At 46.2% G+C, this 22209-nt stretch overlaps 1 protein-coding gene across 6 annotated transcripts in view; it reads left to right on the top strand.

Annotated features, from left to right (window-relative positions):
- ELAPOR1 (endosome-lysosome associated apoptosis and autophagy regulator 1) overlaps window positions 1–22209 on the top strand; it is a 78137-nt gene that overhangs the window by 39114 nt on the left and 16814 nt on the right. For all 6 annotated transcript variants that reach the window (XR_014790600.1, XR_014790601.1, XR_014790599.1 and 3 more), the window contains exons 4-16: window positions 5279–5426; window positions 7444–7524; window positions 7815–7920; window positions 8047–8196; window positions 9317–9405; window positions 12765–12942; window positions 14002–14130; window positions 15997–16087; window positions 17028–17133; window positions 18197–18334; window positions 18560–18817; window positions 20594–20767; window positions 21317–21497. Coding sequence is in view for 3 of the 6 variants with exons in the window: in XM_084852895.1 (XP_084709021.1) it covers window positions 5279–5426; window positions 7444–7524; window positions 7815–7920; window positions 8047–8196; window positions 9317–9405; window positions 12765–12942; window positions 14002–14130; window positions 15997–16087; window positions 17028–17133; window positions 18197–18334; window positions 18560–18817; window positions 20594–20767; window positions 21317–21497 (1829 nt within the window). In the remaining 3 variants the exon portion in view is untranslated. The remainder of the gene's footprint in view (window positions 1–5278; window positions 5427–7443; window positions 7525–7814; window positions 7921–8046; window positions 8197–9316; window positions 9406–12764; window positions 12943–14001; window positions 14131–15996; window positions 16088–17027; window positions 17134–18196; window positions 18335–18559; window positions 18818–20593; window positions 20768–21316; window positions 21498–22209) is intronic.

Raw genomic sequence — 22209 nt, 5'->3', positions numbered from 1 at the left:
AAGCTCTGATTCCTGGGATGCTCAATTCTGTACTCAGTACCAATTTTTGAGTGTGAATGATATGGCTACACAAAGTAATGGAATACAGACAACCCTGTTTCTTATCAACAGCCAGACCCTTGATTTTGATCTTGTGCACAGCAGCTTCACACACACTCAGTTTATTTGGTTCCATTTGGTTCCTTCACGGCCCTATCCAGATGTGACAAGAGCATGCATGCATGCGTCTACCCTGTTCATGTATAAAGTGGGGCTCGGGGATCTCCTTTTTTACACAAAAACAAGCGAGTGAGTGGAGCTAAAGCTTCCCCCTCCCCTTCCTTGCCTTGTTGAACTCTGTTCCTTGCCCAGCTCCAATAGTGAAAGTGAGTTTTATATTTGAATGGGGCCAAAAAACATTCAGAAATGCACATGGCTGTCTTGGCACATCCAGACTCACCAACTCGGCCTTCCCCAGCCTGGTGCCTTCCAAATGTGATGGATTACAACTCCCATCATACCTTTGGCCACGCTGGCTGTATATGAGGAAAGCTGCACTAACTGTATAACCAAGTACACATTAGAATTGCTGACGATCGCGTATTGCATCCCAATTATACTTATACCAGGTTGGACTATTGGACCAGTATTGCGTGCTCTGGCTGGCAGCAACTCTCCAGGATGTCGGGAACCATACCTGCTACCAAATCCTTTTAACTGAAGCTGCTAGGGACTGAACCTAGGACCTTCTGTATGCCAAACACATGCTCTGTTACTGAGCTGTAGGTGCTTAAGATTGCAGTATTTTTATTGTAGTTTAGCGTTGCCCAAGCTGCAGTGCAGTACTACAACTCCCATCATCCTCCCCATTGCAAGATGTATGCTGTATACTTGGGTGCCGCTTTTCCTGCTTCTTGCAGTTCATGAGTAGCAACTGCAGGAAAGAGAGGCTCCAGCCGTCAAAGTTCCTAGCCCCTCCCGCTCATGTTCCCCAGCAACTAGAAGCCTTTCTACATGAGGCATTTATTGGGGCACATATGCATGCATGCACACACATTTCTATCCCACCCTCCTTCAGAGTGGCATACATGGGTGCCCCCTTTTATCCTCACAACAGCCCTGTAAGAGAGATGGTGACTGGCCCAAGGTCACCAGTGAGCTTCATGGCTAAGTGGGGATTTGAACCTGGATCCCCCAGCCAGTCCTAGGGCATTTCTACACCAGCCTAAAATCCTGCATTTAAAACAGGGTTTTCTGCTTCCGTTTTAAATGCGGGATCACAACTGACTCCCTTTACACGCGTTTCCTTCCCCCCCACTTCTCCAGGTATCTGAGTCTTCCATTATCTTTCATTGATCTCGCTCCTCTTCTTGCTGCTTTTACCCTTTTCATGGAGGAAACTGAAGCGAAACACGGTGGGGTAATTTGATAGCTCATTATCTGCGATCTATTTAAAAATGGAACAAAGGCAAAGAGACCACAAAGTTCCGTGAAGGAGCAATCTCATTCGCAGGATAAAAGCTCCGTTTGATGAAGCCCCTAGTCTGACTCTTCGACCGCCATGCCACATTGGCTCTCAGTTGCATTGCAAATGCCTCCTTTCTGCTTCCTATTCTGCACTGGACATCTTCACATAAGTAGCATGGAGGCTCAAAGGGTATTTCAACTACGAAATACGAGTGTGAAATACGAGTTTGTTAATGTCCGCATGGGGGTGAGGGGACGTGAAGGAGGAACTCAGCCCTTAGCCCTGCACTTTGTTTTGGATTTGAGAGTTGATGTGACATGCCCATTTTTGTTTCTGTACTGTGATTCTACTAAAAGGCTCTTAGTACGGTAGCAATATGGAAGAATATGTAGGAAGCAGCCAGTGCAAGTCTACCCCAGACTCATGCACATTCTACGCTGCAAGGACAGGCCTAGGCTGCAGCTTCCTTTGCTGACAAGTTAGTGCACAAGTGGAAGCCCAGAAGGGCAGGGTAGTCCTTGGGCTGGTCCATTATTCAAGACTAGGAGCCCATCTACCACCTTTACATTAACCCAGACAGCTGTTCCAGTAGTACTAGCAGATCTCAGTTATTGCCTCTCTCAACTGGGTTGAATCGTTCATATTGAAGCCATGAAGCTGGGAAAGAGAACCCACAGCCTGAATTAAATTTGACATATCCCAGGGTGTATTGCCCTGGGTGGTGGCCGCTCTCAGAGGTCCAATCTCAGCCACCATGGATTTCAGCCAATCCTGTTCTGCACCTGCCTGCCTGTATTTTTAATCCTGATGAGAAAAAGGATGCTGAGTGTAATACTGCATTAATGTGAGTATTTTGCGAACTCTGGATCTTAATGCGTGCAGGAGTTTACTATCAGAGTAAAAGGCTCTGATGTTTTAGCCTGCCCGTCAGTCTCCGATGCCTCCCTGCTGGAGTCCAGTGCCGTCACTTTGTTTTCCCTTCCTGGGGCTTTCATCATTTTGATGCTGAAGAAAAGCAAGCTCAGACTAATCAGGCATGAGAGACATCCTTTTAAAGAATAGCTTTAGCTGGAAAAACCCAACCACCTGGTGCTGCAAAGTGTTTGTGCAACTTGCAAATGTAACCTACTTCTCATTATCACTTCAGTTATCCATCAGGCTTCTAAGCATATTTGTAGAAGGTGAGCAGCAGATTAACATTGCCAGTTCGTCTCATTAAGGTTTATCTGGACCCACCAGTTTGTCTTGGATCCAGGGGTGCTTTGCATGGGGTGGAGGGGGGTGCGTGGAGCAGGTTGCTTTTTGTTTTCACAAATGTATATGAAATCCCAAAGTATGTGGCTTATAAAATATACTTGGGCTTTTATATCTGTTTCTGGGAAGTAAAGATAACTCAGTGCATACTTTTTAGACTGAAAAATAATGAGCGGTGGGGGAAAGGGAAAGGTTTCACAAGACAGGGTGCTTCTGATAGAATGCGGGAGTGATTTTGAAGAAGGGGGGATTGTCTAGTCTTGAGGGGAAGCAGACAGGTATATGAGGGAGAAAGGAAAGGGGTTCAAGAAGCAGAAAAAGGGAGGGGGAGAGGCAGGCAGAAGTCAATAATGATGAGGACCTCACAAAGAACACCAAAGAAATGGCTTATATTCTTCTTTCCCCACCCCATCATCACCTTCCCGCCTCTCCTCCATGTTTGCTCTTTGCCTGAGAAGCTGAAGGCTCTGATGGGAAAGTGCTCAGCCACATTCTTCCCAATATTTTCTGAGCATCAACACAGGGGAAAGGTTTCACAAGACAGGGTGCTTCTGCCGCTATAATGTAATGCTGGGCTAACCCATGCTTGGCTGAATGTGGTCCAGTGGTTAGAGAGTAGGGCTTGGATCTGGAAGACCTGGGTTCAAGATTCAGTTCTGCCATGAACTCATTAGGTTGGGAACAGATGTAGTCATATTTAGAGTAGACCCATTGGAATCAATAGGATTTAAGTTAGTCATGAGTAACTTGTCCCATTGATTTTAATGGGTGTACTCTAATATGACTTAAGTCTGGATCCAACCCATTATGAGGCCTTGGACAAATAACTACCTCTGAGCCCCTGTTCCCTATGCATACAAGAGGACTAATAATAGACTTACTTCACTGGGTTGTTGTGAGAGTGAGAGCACACTCAGGAATCCTTCTGCATGTTAAAAGAGCTATATAAATGAGTAGCAGTTGTGGGAGAGATGAAACGTTTGAATGAAAGGCCCCTAGGTGACTTTGTGCTATTTGAACCTTCCTGGCATTGTGACATTATAACCCATAACAATAGACCAGGGCTAGGCAACCTGGCACCCTCCAGATGTTTTGGGCTACAATTCCCATAAACCCCAGCCAGCATAGCTAATGGTCAGGGGTTATGCAAGATGTAGTCAAAACATCTGGAGGGCACCAGGCTGCTTACCCCTGCTAGAGACTAAGGTTAAGCCTTTTTAAGGTCACCTCTGTCTGAGAACAGGGCTCTTTGTAATTTTTTTTAAATGCTGAAAGGACATGATACACATCTTATCCATTTGCTCTCAGTGTCTCTGTTGTAAGTCAATAGTAAGGCCACTTACTATGATCTCTTGCTAAGGGTGTAGAGTTTTTCTCTGCACCTCTTCTATTCCATGTAGGGATATAGGGGTATGCACTGGAAAAACATTCATTTTGTTTTTGTTTTCATGTTCATTTTTTAAACCACCTTTTTTTTGTTTTACCTTCATGTTTGTTTACCCATTTCTTTCAGTGAAAGATCCACCGGCTGTCTTCTCCTGCTTGCAACTTTGATGTTTTCCATCCCAGTAGCATGGCATTTGTGGACATTCTACTACTTCCCCAGAGCATCAGACCTGCCAATTTTCAGATTCATTGGGAAAAGGCTGTCTGTTTTAGAGGCAATTAAATGAGAATGAGGGCAAACAATGAAAACAAAGGCCCCACATTAGTTTTTCACCTTTGTTTTTGTTTTCATCTTTGTTTTACATTACAACAAATGTAAAATGAAGGTGGCTACATTTGTTTCATTCTTTAGACATTTTAAAAACAAATGCACACCTCTAGAACAGAATGTGCTTTATCCCTTGTAGTTTCATTTATCATTCTGCAGCCTCCTATCGTGGCCCGGGCACAATGAGCGATGTACAGGGTGAGCGACGTACAGGGTATATGCTGACCATTGTGGAGCAGACTTGAATGTTCCTGTACGATGCCAACGTGGTTCAGCAGCTAAGTGCGGGCGTTTTCCTTAAGTGCCTGTGCTCTTCAGATCAAACGAAAACTGGCATGGACTAATCTGGAAATCGGACTGCATTTGAGCAGTTGTGTATACTGGCTAGGATGATGGAATGAATCTTTCATAAATATTACACCCCATCTCATAGTGGAGACATCTCATCTGGCATGTGCACTTTTAGCTTTCTCCTTCCATCCTACTGTTAATGTAACTCCCTTGTAATATCTTATAGAATCATAGAATAGTAGGGTTGGAAGGGGCCTATAAGTCCATCGAACCCAACCCCTGCTCAGTGCAGAAATCTAAGCCCTGACAGATGGCTGTCCAGCCCCATCTTGAATGCCCCCAGTGTGGGAGAGCCTACCACCTCCCTAGGTAATTGGTTCCATTGTTGTATTGCTATAACAGCCAGGAGGTTTTCCCTGACGTTCAGCCGGAATCTGGCTTCCTGTCATTGAGCCCATTATTCCGTGTCCTGCACTCTGGGATGATCGCAAAGTGTCTTGGGAGCATCTGTTCTCTGGTGCTGTGCAGTAACACTTCCGTAACAGCTGGGCTCTCTCTCTGTTCTGTTCCAGGTCAACATGGGTTCCTAAGGGAGATTACATTGCCTCCAACACAGATGAGTGCACAGCCACTCTGATGTATGCTGTTAATCTCAAGCAATCTGGCACCGTCTCATTTGAGTACATCTACACAGACAGCAGCATCGTCTTCAAGTTCTTTGTAGGTTTCCCATGACTCACTTACAGGAATCTGTCTAGCTTTCTCTTATTGTAGGCTGCGCAAGGGATGGTTTCTCTTGTGCGGTGCCTTACAAAAAGTGGCCACTTTTGCATCGTATTTGCCTTCTGGGCCTCTCTGGAAAATGGATGCATTCTCCTCTTGGGGTCGAAGAAAAGGATTTCTGGTGTTTAAACCAGGAACCAGGGAGATCTGATTTTGGCCAGGTGGAGAGCATATATAAGAAAAATCACGTTCTGCAACAGGATCTGCTGCATCGCCATCTTGTGATTCCCTTGTTTCCGTGGTCATTTGTCTGAGTACATGGTGAGGGAGGATGGATTGGGCCAGGCCAGACTGCGTGTCACCCCCACATCATTGCTGATGTTGCTGTGCCATCACTGCGGGGGGTGCTGAGAAAATGGTGGTTGGCACCCCGCCTTCCCCACTCACCTGAGCCGGCAGGGAGAGGGTTGCAGGGAGGAGAGACAGAAACCATGGAAGGAGATGTCCAGCTTCCTGGCAGCTTAACTACCCAACTGCTAGGCTGTTTTTTCTTGCGTTACTTTTGGTGGCAGATGAATTTTGGCAGTAATAATGTTTGCAGTCCTTTAAAAGAAACAATGGTCTCTCCTCCTTTGCATTCCGAAGATAACATATGCTCACTTAAAAACCTGCAACTTTATTTTGGCACCTCTTCTTTCTCTGTTCACTAGAGTTCAGCAGCCAAGAAGTCAGTTCCAAATAACATTTACACCTCCTCCAGAGCCGTTAACCCATATTAGCGGTGTATTCTTTAAAGTGCACTGTAGTTGACTGAACAACCCTAAGGTGTATTGAGGTGCATTTTATGGATATTTCTTTAATAAGGGTGGCTCCATTCATTTATTACATGCTTTAAGAATGTGGTAGTTACAGGAATGGTGGCCCCAAGTCACTAAAATGGACACAAAATAATCAAAAGTACTTGTGGGTTTTTTTTGGAAACTCTAGTGTGACTTACAGCAAAATTGCCTTGTATAAAGAAAACATGGTAGCACAGCATTTAATATTAGAGGGAACAAATGCAGGCTAGAGCCAGTTTAGAAGAAGTTCAACTCAACTTACCGTATTAGTGTAATTCTTATTATTCTTCATACACATGGTTGAAGAAGGCTATCTAACACTGTTCAACTGCAAGCACACCCTACAGTTGGGAAAGCGAAGGCATGAGATATGGTTACTTTTTCTCTCAGGGAGAACACATGTTGCCTACTGCAAAGGCAAAAACGAAGAGGAAGGGGAGGGAGTAGGAGAAAGCAACCCATCAAGTTAGAGGACAACAAAGGGGATGAACAAGACAAGTGACTGTTGATACAACATGTTCTCTATTGCCCCCTGGTGTCTGGAAGCATGCGGAGTTGTTCCTACTATCCTATAGTTTTAAGCTCTAGTTTAGCTGCTGGAGAATTGGCTAGGGAACTTTCCCCAGCCATACTCTGCAGGAGTCCAGAGAAACTCATCACATTTTATCTTTCTGGTCATAAAGCTGTGAATGCATTATTTCTAAACCTAGCTCATAGGAAGAGTTTTGCCTTCCAGCTGCAAGCCCCCCAAATTATTTTTAATATGATACCTTAAGCTGGGGTGTCAAACCTCATTCAGCCCGTGGGCCAAAGAGCTTTCAGAGAAGCTCTCAGGGGCGGGGTTCCAGTGGTGGGTGGGGCTGAATGCAAAACAGGGCGAGGCTAAAATACCAGGATATTTGAGCTTAAAGCTCTGACTGCTTAGACATTTTCCAGGGATTTCAGCCTTTTCAAATGGGGGGAAAAACTGTGCAAAAGCTGGGAAAACATGAAATGATTAGTGGTTGGGGAGAAGGAGGTGGTGCCAGGAGAAGGGGGCGTGGCCTTCTGGGGAATCTCAGAGGGCCAGATTTGATACCCCTGCCTTAAGCTGATGACTACCACAGTAACCCCGATCTGCTTGTTTCCCCGTGAACAGAAATTGCATCCTCATCCCAAGTTCTCGTTTGTTGCAGGTTCAGAATGACCAGTGCCAGCCGACGGTGGAGGAGTCACGATGGATGAGAACCACAGAGAGAGGGTGGGAGACACACAGTGTAAGTGCAGGAGTTTAAGGGCGCAATCCTATGCAGGTTTAGACAGAAAAAAGTCCTACAGCTCCCAGCATTCCCCAGCCAGCCTAGCTTTTTTCTGTCTAAACCTGCATAGGATTGCGCCCTACGTCACAGTCCAGATGGCCACAGCGCTTGTATGGGGGCTTATGGCCTGCCGTAACTTGGGGAAGGAAATCTGCATGTGCTCTTTGGGAGCCAGCCTTTGAGTCCCAAGGCAGTCCTGCATTTCAGTATCAGCCAGGGTTTGCGTTATCTTGGTTTACTGTTTGTAGGTGGAGCTGAGCCGTGGCAACAATGTTCTGTACTGGAGGACAACCGCCTTCTCTGTGTGGTCCAAAACTCCCAAGCCTGTGTTGGTGAGGAACATCGGCATTACAGGTTTGTGTTTAGCTGGGGCATGCTGGGGGGCGGGTAGGGGGGCGGTTGTGGCCACAGTACAGGCTGGTGGCTGAAGGGATTGTTTCGCTCCCTGCAATCCCCATACTGTTTTAATTTGTCCCCTAGGAGTGGCCTACACTTCTGAATGCTTTCCTTGCAAGGCAGGCACCAACGCAGCCAAACCAGGTTCTTCCTTCTGCCAACAGTGCATGGCAAACTCCTTCTCCAGCAAGGGAGCAACTTCCTGCCAGCAGTGTGAGGCGGCCATGTATTCAGGTAACGCCTCAGAAGTTCTTCGCTGATTGCCTGAAAGCTCATTCAAGAGAGGCTGACTTCACAACTGCGCTAGGCAAAGTGCCCCAAGATTGGGAAGAGGATGCCTTAGCCTCAGGCATAGTTCTGATCTGTAGATCGGTGTTTAGGGAGGAATTTTGCATGGCTGGATTTGGGGCACCTTTCCTGTCTGCATAACTGAGGGCGGGGCGGGGCTTGTTACCCTGTAATAATAGCAAGGCTGTCTGTGTTCGACAGAACTCTTTGCTGAAGACCAGAAGGCTGTTCCCAAATTATCAGGGTCATACCAGTTTCATTCCTCTTTGTGGCTGCATGCACTGCTCCTGGTGAGGTTCAGCATCAGTACTGATGGTGATGTACTGTTGTGAGGTAGCAGCAGCAGTTTGCACATTGACCTGCAGCATTTTGCTTTACTGCTAGCTGGAGACTGTTGTGCAGGAAGACTTTAACCCAAACAACCATGAAGTGATTATGTGAAAGCTCAGATGGCACCTTAACTCAAATTGGGGTAATGATGATGATCAAAACCTTATGTTTGAAGCATTTTACCAGGCTGTTCGAAAGTCTAGGCCCTAGGGAGAGAGGAACATTGAATTATCAGGCCCTGAGTACCTACCCTCTTCCCAACTTGGGGAAAAAAGCACCCAACTTAATGGGAAATATGCCATCCCAAATGCAAAATTCTTAGACTGTCTCATTAACTATTACCACCTTTTCTTTTCCTGTAGAAAGAGCTTGGAACTGGTTGCTCCTATTGTGACTGTTAATTATACAAAACCTTATTCTTTGTTCCTATCAGAATCAATTATCTTAAGCAAATATCAAGGCGGATTACTTGCAAAACTCTCCAACAGTTTTCTAAAAGAGCAAATGTTGGAACTGGACCAGAAACCGTGTATGTGGGGGGGGGGAGGGTGCCCTTCACCCTGCTCCAATAAAATACACCGGATAAATTTGTGGTCTTTGTGACTGATGCTTGACACACTGTGGTAAAATGTGGACAGGGCATAATGCTCTTTATTTCTAAGTTGCTGCTGAGATGTTTCTGGATCGGTTCATTCATGCTTACACAGCTTTAACCATTTTTCTTTTTGCAATAAAGAACCTGGTTCTTCATCATGCAAGCCTCGCCCAGCCTGTACAGATAAGGATTATTTTTATACACACACAGCCTGTGATAGGAATGGAGAGGTATGCAAATTCTAGACTTTCTTGTTGTTACAATAGTGGCACATGAATAGTGGAGCTTTCTGATTTGGGTTCTTGAAGCACAGCCTGAAGGCTAGCTGTTGTTGTGTTTTAATGCTTCTAGTTCAAAGCTTTGTACATACATTAATGACTGGCTGTTGTGTTCAGGGAGCGCCCCTTTATGGACACTTAATTTCAGACTGAAAGTATATTCCTAAATAGGTGAGGGAAACCTTAGGCGGTATTCACATCAGCTGATTTCTTTCCAGGGCCTCATCTACATGGCACTGCTTTCACCCTCCACTCCGTTGCAACTGCACAGCATTGCAGCTTCGAAGTAGCTTTTGGTGGTATACACTCACGATTTTCTGCACACTTCCCTAACAGATTCCCGTCCCCTTTTTTTGCCATTATACTTAAATGCGCAGCTGTGCAGTCCCATGAGCGTGGGGGTGCAACACTTCAGTGGCTGTTTTGTATTTGCGGGGCTCTGCTGTGTCTTTCTGTCCCTCGTTAGGTAAAAAGTGAGTGTTTTGTGCTCCTTCATTTCCACGCCATCTGTTTGTCAGTTCCCCAGCCTGAGACTCTTGCGATGGCTCGCACTCACAGGCGTGAGCAGAACATGACTACCCATCGCTCCAAAGTGGTGGCCAGAGCAATGTCGGTCCTCCCCTCCCCACCCACCCCCCGGCCCTTGAGCACTGAGTCCAAAAGCAACCATCGCAAAGATATGAAGCTGCAAAAATGTGCAAAAGTGTGATTAAGTAGATGAAAACGCCTCTCTGTGCCTCTGTAACTGTGCAGCTGCAAAGGGATGGGGGGAGTAAAGGGGCGTCACAGAGTGACGCAAGCACTACGCACGCCTACAACTTGCCCACAGCAAAATGCAAAGTCAGTTTGGGGAAGGGACAGACGGCTTGCAACCATGGGAAACCCACAGCAAACCCAAAACATCACAGCAAAACGCCTCCTTGGAAATCCGCATTTTCTGGGGAAAAACCACGGTTGGCTGCGAAGTGGCAATTGTGTCGTCTAATCAAAAAGACCTCGACTCACACCCACCCCGGAGTAAAAGGCTCATGTAGATGGCCCCCAGGAGAAGGGTGGGGGAATCTATCCCTTCTTGTCTCTCCTTCTCCTGGAATATTCTTAGGATGCTTTTTGCATGTGTGGGGCCTCATGCCATGCTGGAAGCCAAACAGGCCAGATGGGCTATCCTGGTGGGCCAAATTAGGCCGATGGGCTGGACGTTCCCCATCTCTGATCTAGCTCAATATTATCACCACTGACTGGCAGCATCTAGCACTGAACAGTGGCCCTTCCCTGTCAAGAGGCAGGTTAGGGCACTTACACACTTACACTTACACATAACACCATATAGTAAGCAAAGCGAATCCATCCCTGACTCTCATTTTTAAAAGTGAGTAGAATGTTAGGCTTGGAACAGGAAAATCTGGGTGCAGATCACTGTTTCAGCTACAAACCCACTGGGTGGGCTTGGGTGTCAAGGGCTCCTTGGAGGCCTCTCTCAGTCTAATCCAGTAGCCAAGTCCAGACACAGACAAAGGAATTCCTTTCAAAGCTTTATTCTTCTTTTACAACTTAACAACTATACCGTTTGCAACTAGATCTGAGCAGCGCAGCACCTATGCCCTAAGTTGGAACAGTTGGTCCCCGTTTGAAAGGGAATTACTGGCAGACCCCTGAATTTAAGGACTAGGGAGAGTCCCTCCCCTTTTCCCTTGGATCCTCTGGGCGCAGCCGTTGTTTGCGCGCCAACCTGGCACTACGCCTCCTTTCCGCGCCCTCCATCTGGCGCCGCTCTCTGCGTCTGCGTCGCGCATCCACCAAATCTGCTATCTGTGCTCGGTCACTCCCTGGACTGCTAACTAAACTAGGAATGCTGGTGGGAGGAATCTCCGTCAGCCGTTGGTCCTGGGAAAGAGGAGCATGCTCCTCTCCCAGGAGCGACTGCTCTTCCTCAGAATCAGAACTACTCTGGGATTCTATGGGCTCAGTGTCCACCCTGACATCAGGCAAGTCCCTGTCTCTCAGCTTCAGTTCCCTCTGTGAGTAACATGGAAATTCAGGATGCAATCCTCTGCCCTTTGAAGGAGCGTTCTGGTGTCCAAGCGCTCCAAATAGCCTATGTCAGGGGTAGGCAATACTGCGCCTGCAGGCACACTGGCAGCCACCAGGACCCCTGAGTTCACCTGCCAGGAGACCACCACCTTCCTCTTCCAGACCCCTTTCTCTCCCCCCTCCACCACTTGCTTGCCACTCACTTCTGCAGCCAGGAAGCAGGAAGTTGGCAGACTTGTCTCCCGGTCTGCCAACTTCCTGCTTCCTCGCCCAGCAGAGCAGGAGGAGCAACAGAGACTATTATCGCCTCTCTGTCCTGCTTTTTGCTTTCCCCCCCTCTGGATAGTCTAGAGAGGTTGTGCTGCCGGGGGCAGGACCAGGGTGAAGAGGCCACAGGATACTGTGGATCCCAGCCTCTCCACTCCCCTACCCCCTGAACACCCCCATTTTTCTCTCCCCGGTCACATCTGCTATCTTGGGAAGCAGCTGTTGCAGTTCTTTCTGTGGTGGTTGCAAGCTGGAGGGGGCAAGGGATCAAAACCCCGAGGCCCCTTCCTGAGGTCGTAGGAGTGTCTATAGCCTCAGTAAGGGGAGTCCAAAAAATCCTACGGTCCCTCTGATAGTCTCCCAGAGACCACAGGCTACACTGCCAGGCTGCATTCACACAGTACATAAAAAGCAGCGGATGATGTGTGTGCGTTTTCCTCTCAGCGAGGCAAGCCCAGTTTCTTCCCACCTTCACTTTGTTAAAGGCAGAAGCACTTACCAATCATGTGAATGCTGATAGTTGTCAGTCTTGCCCCTCCCACCATGCTTAAGGGTGGCTGTCTGCCTTTAAAAAAATTGTTTTTTAAAGCACTGCATTTACTTTGATTTGATTTATTGTTAATTGGATTCCTTCTTTAAAAAACAAAATCCAAAGCTTAGTCTTAGTCCAACAGTTCAGGGGAGCAGGTGGAAGGTTCATGATGTCACAGCCACCAGTCAGTCAACACTGTGCACAGCTGGCTGTGCTGCAGTTCTGCAGAACAGCTTCTCCTGAGCTGGATCCTGGAGAGGAGCAAGTATATCTGTCAAAAGTGTCTGAGTGTGCTTCCAGAGTCTGGTGACCACTTTTTCTTTTTTTGATACCTCTGTTGATGCCCTTGGTGGCCCATGTCATTCTTTTTGTCTAGATGAGTGATATAAGGATTATAAAGCTTAAAAAAACCGTTTTGCATACTATAGTGTCGCAGAAATGTTTGATGTTAGTAATTAAATATATAAAATTATTTTCACAGACCCAGCTAATGTATAAGTGGGCCGAGCCAAAGATCTGCAATGAGGATCTTCCCAATGCTGTAAAATTGCCTCCATCGGGCATAAAAACCATGTGCCCACCTTGCAACCCTGGTTTTTTCAAAACAAACACCAGTTCCTGCGAGCCCTGCCCATATGGCTCATATTCGAATGGGTCTGGTAATGTTATGCTGTTCTTTCCTTCTGAGTTAAGCAAAGTCATCCCATGAGTGATGTTTTTTAAAACGTGTGAACTAGCAAGGCCCTGGGCTGTGATCAGTGCAATGCATCCTCAAAGAATCCACTGATTGGGACCTGAAGCCTCCATGTTAATCGTACTTCCTGGATTCAGAGGTGACATAAAACAGAGCCCAGACAGCTTATGTGAACTCAGCTCCAACTCTTCCTTTTCCCTTATTCACTGTTACTTCTAACGATCCGATATTTCTATCAATAGCAACAGGGTAATGGGACCAGAAGCAGCACCAGGGAGGGGGCTGCTTGGTAAAGTTAGACATGTAGTTTCTCCTGCCCACTTACTGGATTAACAAAAAAAAGAAAAGAAATGAATCATGGCTGCTGCTATCAAGGCTGTGCCTCCAGGTTCAGCTCAAGACATTTTGCTGCTTAAGACAAAGATGGTGCCCCCCTCCATTCCACATACTGAAGTTGACTGGACTGGCAGTTGAATCTTTCTTTAAAACTGGCAACAAGATTGCACCCTCCACCATATCTGAAGGCAACAGGATAGTTTATGGTGCAGGACAGTCCGTATGGCACAGACAGCTCTATCCTCCAAGAGAGGGGAATGCCCCAGGGAGCTCAGGAGGGAACGGCTTGGAGGCCTGCGACTCCTGCCCCCCAGGATCTGCTGCCTGAGACAATTGCTTCACTCTGCCTAATGGTAGGGCTGGCCCTGTGTGCCTCTATGGAGTATTCCGATTCTTTGGGTGCTTCCTAATGAGACTTTTATTGTGCAATCAACCCATCTCATTGCTAGAATGGGGGTGTGTGAGACGACATCGTCTTCCATTTGTAACCCTCCTGTGTTTTCCCATCACTTCTTATTCTGTCATTTTCCCCCACAGAATATCTGTTAAGGAGAGAAAAGACAGAATAGCAGCACAAGGTTTTTTGCTTGGTAGCGCTAGGAGCTGTCTATCTGGAAGACTCCTTAGTGACAGCTTTCCATTTTCCCTGCTGAGACCTAATAACCATTTTTTTTCATTCTGTTCCCAGGCTGCATCAACTGCCCCGTTGGGACTGAGCCAGCGTTAGGCTTTGAATACAAATGGTGGAATACGCTGCCAACTAACATGGAGACAACAGTCCTCAGTGGCATCAGTTTTGAATATAAGGGAATGGCAGGTATCTTCATGGGCATATTTTTACTGAAGGTGTTTGGATAGTTTGAAGTGCCCCAGCTCCATCCTGTGTTCAAATGCAATGACTTTTCCATTCTTCCTAGGCTGTATTGCCAGTCTGCTCATATACCATGTGCAATTAACATGTGGAATTCATTACTTCCTCTTATTTGGATCAGTAGTTTAGTACCAGTTTGATGTAGTGGCTAAAATGTTGGACTTGGACTAAGACAACCTGGGTTCAAGTTCTCCAAAGCCATATCCAAGCCATGAATCCTTGGGCCAGTCACCATCCCTTACCCAATCTACCTCACAAGGTGCCTGTAAGGAAAGAATGAAGAAGAAAACTATGCATACCCCCTTATGCTCCTTGAAGGAAAAGTTGGGATAGCAGTATAGGTGTCAGGGTGGACACTGAGCCCGTAGAACCTCAGAGCAGTTCTGATTCTGAGGAGGAACAGCCGTCCGTGGGAGAGGAGCGCGCTCATCCCTTCCAGACCCTGCAGCTGGCAGAGATTCCTCCTGCCGGCATTCCAGACATAGATAGCGGTCCTGGGAGTGAAAGAGCGTGGGAGAAGGGCTGGCTGGATGCTCGACGCAGACGCAAAGAGCAACGAGCTATGGAGGGTGCGGAAAGGAGGCGTAGCGCCCGTTTGGTGCGCAAGCAATGGTCGCGTCCAGAGGACCCAAGGGAAAAGGGGAGGGACTCTCCCTAGCCCATAAGTTCAGGGTCTGCAAGTGATTCTCCTTCAGGGACCAACTGTTTCCAACCCGGGGCACAGGTTACTCTGCTGTTCATAGCTTAGTCGCTGGTGATGGAGTTATTAAGTTGTAAAAGGAATAAAGCCTTGAAAAGAATCCTTTGTCTGTGTCTGGAGTTGGCTACTGGAGTAGATTGAAAGAGGCCGGCTAGGGCCCCCTGACAACAGGAAATAACAACTTTAAAGCAACTGGATAACACAGCCATGTAGAAATCTACTTGCATCAGCCTCTGAGCAACTTACAAAACATAAATATGAAATGAGGTGTGTTCTGGAAGAGATCTAAACCGCTTTGAGCCTGTAAAAGAATTTGTGATCATGAGCCTGCCTAAGAGGTGATTCTTCATTTTCCCATAGATCCTTGCTGGGATGGGTTGTCCTATAGCATGTCTCCTTATTGCAGAATCTTTTGCCCTTTCTCTGAAACTTCTGTCAGTAGCAATCATTTCTGAAAATATAAAGTTATATTCCCTTGCAGAGGATTTGATATTAGGTTTCCTACTTCTGTAGCTCTGTGAGAGCATGGCACTTTAAATTAACAGTTGGAGAAAGCCTAAGCAAGGAGCAGAATATGTGTAAAAACTACCAAGTCGGAATTCCCCACTTCCATGGAAGCAGATCTCCTTATAAAAATCACTGTGTATGGTGACACAGGATACAAATGGTCCCAGACTGGAAGTGGATGTTATGAGAGCTGCATGACTGCTGCAGAAAACAGCAGCTCTGTGTCTCCTCCTCTTTCTCCTAATGACATACAGTTTTACAAAACACATGACTTGATATCACCATGCTGTGAGTTTCCTTGTTCCTGCAAGCAGCCACTGCCAATGAAGTAGGTATCAGCACAGTGAGGTCAGGTCATGTATTTTATAGTGCGAGGTGTTGTCAGATTAAAGAGGTGGAGATATGGAGTGGTTCCTTTCGGCAGCAGTAGCCATGCAACTCTTACAACGTCAAGTTCTGGCCTCAGGAAATTGGACTTCCGCTGTCTCCATGAAGTGTTTGCATGCTTATGGAGCTTTATATTTAATGTGATGGTATCCAACTGAAACAATTGCCTTTCTTTGAACGAAGACTGGATTGGGTTAATTCTTGCTTGCTGTTGTCAGGGTGGGAAGTGGCTGGAGACTACATCTACACAGCAGCAGGAGCCTCTGACAACGACTTCATGATTTTGACATTGGTGATTCCTGGATTCAGGTGAGTGTGTAGCTGAGCTAGTGGTAGCAAGACTTTGGGCTTCTCTAAACGGGGCTTATATCATGTGATCAAGATTTGTTACTCACGGACGTTTGTGGGTCTTTTACACAATGTCATCAACCTCCAGGGCCCCTCCCACAGTTTATTACCTTTCTCCCACTTTTGTGAAAGGGTGGGAAAGTCTGATTTTTCTTTAGGAAGCGTTATGAAGCGCTTTACTTGCTGGGTTTACTTCTGTAATGGTGCTATAACAGCAGCACCATCTAGTGACTGTAAAATGACACATACAGAACTTGCCGAGAAATAAAAACAGCACGTCTCCATCTGTGTAAGGGAGCTGATCTTAATCCTGCAAATAATCTGGAAGCAGAAGCCCCAGTAAGGATGCAGGATTTTAGCCTCATTTGGTAAAGGATCTGTGCCTCCAAAATACAGTAGGTGCAGTGGAGCACTGTCTCCAGGCAGTAAGGTCATTCCCTGTTCGGCTTGCATTACTTCCACAATCCTTAATCCACTCTTCTCGGTGGCAGAAGAAGTGCATGAGGGATTGAGTCAACTGTTAAGTGTAACAGGTCCCTGAAACACAGATGAGTTCTGGGCAGCTGCCTGCTGTTGCCATGTGCTGGCAGCAGCCAAAGTTTCAGTGCATATGTATGAATGGAGCGCTGATTCCATTGGGCTAGCAACCCTCAGCTGCTTTGAGTGTATTCCAAATGAGAACATAACCTGAGAACCTAATAGCTGGCTTGCTAAGTGTCATAAATAAGATCAGTTCAGCAGCCTGAATAACCTAATAAGCTAATGGGGAACACGAAATAAGCCCCACTAACTGAGGTGGTCCATCTTCCGCCATTCCTGCCCCTCTCCACTGTCCCCTACTAAATTTTCACCAACACCTTGAACTGTAGCCACCATCTCAGTTTTGCTTGTTTTCTTGCAGTCCCCCACAGTCGGTGATGGAGGACTCTGAAAATAAGAAGATAGCAACAATAACATTTGTCTTTGAAACCATCTGCAGTGTGAATTGTGAGCTTTATTTCATGGTGGTAAGTTGATCCAACTACTTCTCCCTCCAGAGCGGATCACACTTCCCCTGCTCTATTTTCCTTGGGGTTTTGTTATCCTAGACAAGACAGGTTGTAGAAGAGACACAACCCTCCTTCCTCTGCAGTCCATGCCTTTTTAGAAAGATGGGCAAATTCCTTAGCTCTTTCTTGATTCTGGAACCTTGCAATTTAAACCTTTATCTTCCTTCCTTGACAGACACCATTTTGAGTTTTATCCATTTTTACTCCCATCTTAAGTTTTCAGCAGTGGCCATAAAGTTTTGTTCTGCAACTCACCACGTAGTTATTGCATGCTGTAGGTGATAATCCTAAACACACTTTCTAGAGAGTAACTCCCTAAGTCCTCAGTTAGACTTACTCCTAAGTAGACACATGCAGGATTGCACTATCAATCTTCTCGTGAGGAGGAATGAAGCAATAGTAACAATAGTTTGCAGCAGCGGGTTGTAGCTATTGTGCTGGTTTATTTCACTTTCCCTTTGGGATATTATTTATATTATGCAAAGAGTGTATGCTTGTGTAATTGTCCCCTGGCCTTAACACAAAGTTAATGTTAGAACTATCTTAGACATATTTTTCCCCACACATATGTACAATAACACTAGTAAGCTCATAGATAAGTACACAAAACAACAACATGGACAAATAAAGGAAAGGGAAGGGAAATCAGAACTCTTAAAATATTAAGTAAAATTAAGAGTATTGGTTTTGCTGAATAAATAGCAGTACTCTGACTTCTCTATGCTTTCGTTGCCAGAACCCACATCGCTTCCCTTAGGGTATGAAGGATGTGCATAGAAGTCTCTCCTAGAAGTCTCTCCCCAACCTCAGAGTCCCCTTTCTTCTCTCAGCTTCCTTCCCCACTAATGCCTCGTCTTCCCTCATTTCTAGCTTGTTATTTTGAGATTCGTATCACCTTCCCTACCTCATCCTCAAGCTATGGAAATATGACTGTCCTGCATCTGTAATAAAGACTTGTTTAAGTAGAAATCATTGCTTTCTCTTTACACACTGTGGGCCCATGTCATTTCATCCCTGGTAGGGAGTGAATTCCAGAACCAACACACCTGTGGAGACCTGGGTTGGCTCTAAGGGGAAGCAGTCCTACACATATATCATTGAGAAGAATGCCACCATGAGCTTCACATGGGCCTTCCAAAGGACGGCGTACCACGAGGCGGTAAGGACTGTCACTTCCTGGGAAGTCTTCCGTTCACAGCCAGTTCCTCAGTTATCCTTCTATGGGTTAGTCCTCATCAAGAATCAGAGATATTCCTGTGGCTTGCAAATGGGGGTGGTTACAACCAGAAATATGCACACCACTCCTTGCAGCATCCTTCCTTCCCTTTATCAAGTACTTCTGCCTCTCCAAGGCACTTACAACACTTTCTGTGGTTTGTTCCAGGGAAGAAAATACACAAACGATGTGGCCAAGCTGTACTCTATCAATGTGACCAATGTCATAGATGGTGTAGCTTCCTACTGCCGGCTGTGCGCTCTGGAAACCTCTGGCTCATCCTGTACTTCCTGCCCACATGGGCACTACATCGACAGAAGCTCTGGTGGCTGCTATCTGTGCCCATCAAATACTTTTCTCAAAGCTCATCAGCCCTATGGCAAGCAAGCTTGCATCCCTTGCGGCCCCGGCACAGAAAGCAACAAGGTACTATTGTCTTCTTTACTGTTGATTTGTTCCTGGGCTGTGTGTGACAGCTGGAACTGCACTGATCATTACCTAAACGAAAGGGAAGAAGGCCTGTAAATTGACAGAGGGCTGTGCATTAAAGTACAGGACAATACCTTTATTAGGAACAAGTAAAATGTCACAAAGTACTGAGCAAGGTTTTGAGTTCACGATTTGCTCACTGCTCTGGAATACCCTATAGATCCTATTGTTCATTTGACCTTCCCCTCCTAATGGACTAACATGACTATCTACAATTGTTGTGTATTAGCATATATGTTATTATTGTCCACACGTGTCAAGGTATTAATGAGCCAAGCACATAAAAGCTGGTGTAGTGTAGTGATTAGAGTGTTGGGCTGGGACTGGAGAGGCTAGGACTGTAGTTACGGTCGCCGCTCGGCCATGAAGTTTACTGGATGACTTTGAGCCAATCACTGACTCTCAGCCTAACGAGGAGGAGGATAATGTAAGCCGCCTTGGGTTCCTTGCAAGAGGAAAAAAGGCGGGGTATAAATGCAATAAATAAAAAAAATAAAAAAAAATAATAATGAAGAGGAGGATCAAGTATGTCCCCTTAGAAGAAAAGGCAGGATTTAAATGTAACAGAATAAAACAACTGACAAAATAGGCACTCGTGAAAAATTGTTGCAAATCTGTTGGCTGAAAAGAGCTCTAGTTCCTGTGGCAGGTAGGAGCCCTCCCAGCCAGCACGTTTACTTATGAGTAAGAAGTCTAGCCTGCCCTCACATGGTATAGGGCTGTTGACAATTAGTTCTGATGCTGCTCTTTGCGGATGCAAATAGCATATCCACAAAGAGCAGTGGCAGAATATTCTGTGAGGCTCTGGGACTTGCCCTTCTCATCCTCCCAGAGAATAACTGTTTGGTGTGAATACAGCCTCAGTCTACAAATAGACTATTCCAAGTTATGCCCACAACACCAGATAGGGTGAAATAGCTTGTAGTAAATGAGTGACACATGGCAAAATGCTAACACTATTTTTAGGTTTATAGAACTGTTCTGAGTCTGAAATGCCTCTTCTATTACATGCAAGGCAATCCCTTTCATAGGTTCTCAAGCCAAACCACACTGACATCTAGTTTCATGGGCCTTGGGCAGGGAGTATGTGTAGCTCTATCAATAGCAATAATCACATGCAGTAAAATGGTTGGCTGGTTCACAACACCACATTAGCCGTCATCTTTACTGCTTGCACAAGGGAAGAGGAAAACACTAATCCACAATAGCTGCATAATAAGCATCCTGTGTGCATTAAAAAGAAGATTTAACTGAACATTTTAATCTCTCCAATTTGCTCAACAATTTGTTTTTGTTTGTTGCTGTTTAAAAAAACTTCCACGTTTTTTATATTGAAAAGCTGGATATTGAAGGAGACTATCAGCCCTGAGTTTTGCTTTAAAATATTAGATTTCCTCAGACAGATTATTTCCTGCCAAAATGGAAATGGCACAAGAGCAGCAAAGCAGTTCCTCTCCACATATTCTGTTTTGTGTAATTATATCCACATGGTTCCATGGGCGTATTGTACAATTGGCAAGCAAGATTCCTGCGAGCAGAAGCATATGGGATTTTGGAGCAGTGTGATCCTAGCTGGCATTAGAATCACCAGCCAAGTCAACGCTCTCCTTTCTGTCAGAATAAACAGGGGTTTTAAGGGTTGCTGGACAAGCCGACAATTCCTCAGCTACTCAGTGAGGCAACAAACTGATAGCATAATATTCCTCCCCCCAGATCTATTCTCTGTGTTACAACAACTGTCATCTCTCAGTCGCCACGCAGGGCAGGATTCTGGAGTATGACTTCTCTGCACTGGCCAATAGCACATCCTTTTTAGGGGGGCCAAGCTTTACCTCAAAAGGGCTGAAGTATTTTCATCACTTCAACATCAGCCTCTGCGGGAATCATGTAAGTATATGCGTGTATATTCATATGAGGCAAGGCTACATCAAGACCTCTGAGAAACATTTCCTCTACACACAGGGCATGTGTAAGTCAGTGTTCCCCAACCTGGTGCCCTCCAGATATGTGGCCGACTGAAGGATTCTGGGAGTTGTAGTCCAACACATTTGGAGGGCGCCTGGTTGGGGAAGGCTGGTGTGAGTGATTTCGCTGTGGTGAATTGCCCCTGTTGTGTGGAGAGTCTCCAAGTGCCAATGCCACTCCACAGCCACTACTGCACGGAAGACTTCCTCAGCAGTGTTCCACCCCTGTGGCCACTGTAACATATTGGGCTGGTTTTGCTGAACAAAACACAACAAAAAAGGGGCCCAGATCCTAGAAGGGCTCAGGCTGTTAGCTTAGGGGAATGTTCCGCAGTTGGGATGCAGCTGTCTCCCTCTAGCTGGGCAAAGAGATTTATGTTAATGCTGTGATTCTTTGAAAGAGAATGTCGGGCTTTTGAATGGCGATGAAAGACAAGGGTGCCGTCAACTCTCTCTTTCTTACTCTCTGAAGGGAAGGAAAACCGCTCTCTGCACAGATAATGTCACAGACATACATATCCTGGGCAAGGAGGCAGAGTTCTCCAAAGCAACGTCATCTTATGTGTGCCAGTCGATCATTGTCCCCTCTGATGCAATGGGGTTCAAAACAGTGGTCTCTTCACAGCCTGTGAGCCTGGCAGATCACTTTGTAGGTAAGAGCTGCTGGCAGGTGGGGGAAGCGGTGGAGGTTAGTCTGTACTTTGATCAGGGGACTGAGGCTACTGCCTGATAGAGGCTGTTTTGGAGTATCACATGTACTGGTTCAGATGACTGGGCCTATCCTTCTTGTGTCTGCTAGATAAACGGCCAAGGCTGGCCCAAGACGTTTTGCTGCCTGAGGCATAGACCAAGATGGCACCTCTCCCCATTCCCTGTATAGAAGCTGGCTGGAGCGGCAGTTGAATCTTACTACACCACTGGAGATGGAACAGTGTCAACTTGAGGGCAGTTAGGCTGGCTTAAGGGGCACAGGGGCAAGCCCCATGGCACACACACCTCTGTCCTCCAACACCTTGCCACTGCTCTCCACTTCTTAGCGTCTCCTGTCTGAGGTGGTTGCCTCACCAAGCCTAATGGTAGGACTGGCCCTGTAAATGGCAGACTGGGAACTATCAAGGCCAATGTGGCTGCTTAGTCTAAAAGAATGACAATTTGGAAAGTCCTCCCACACCACCATACACCAATTAGTACTTCTTCCCATCTATCTCTGCCCCCCTCAGCTGGATTTTGCTTTCAAGCCAGTTCTCAGAAAAGCAAGGGGCGAGAATCCCCAATCTTCTTTAAAAAAATTTCTACATACCTAAAGAAATACATTGCTTTTGTGTGGTGGACCATCCCTATGCCCAGCTCAGCCACCAGATCTTT

Source organism: Heloderma suspectum, chromosome 4 (assembly GCF_057233095.1).
Source record: "Heloderma suspectum isolate Gila_16-S chromosome 4, 16-S_ref, whole genome shotgun sequence".
Lineage (NCBI taxonomy): Eukaryota > Metazoa > Chordata > Lepidosauria > Squamata > Helodermatidae > Heloderma > Heloderma suspectum.
This window is presented reverse-complemented; position numbering and strand designations above follow the sequence as displayed.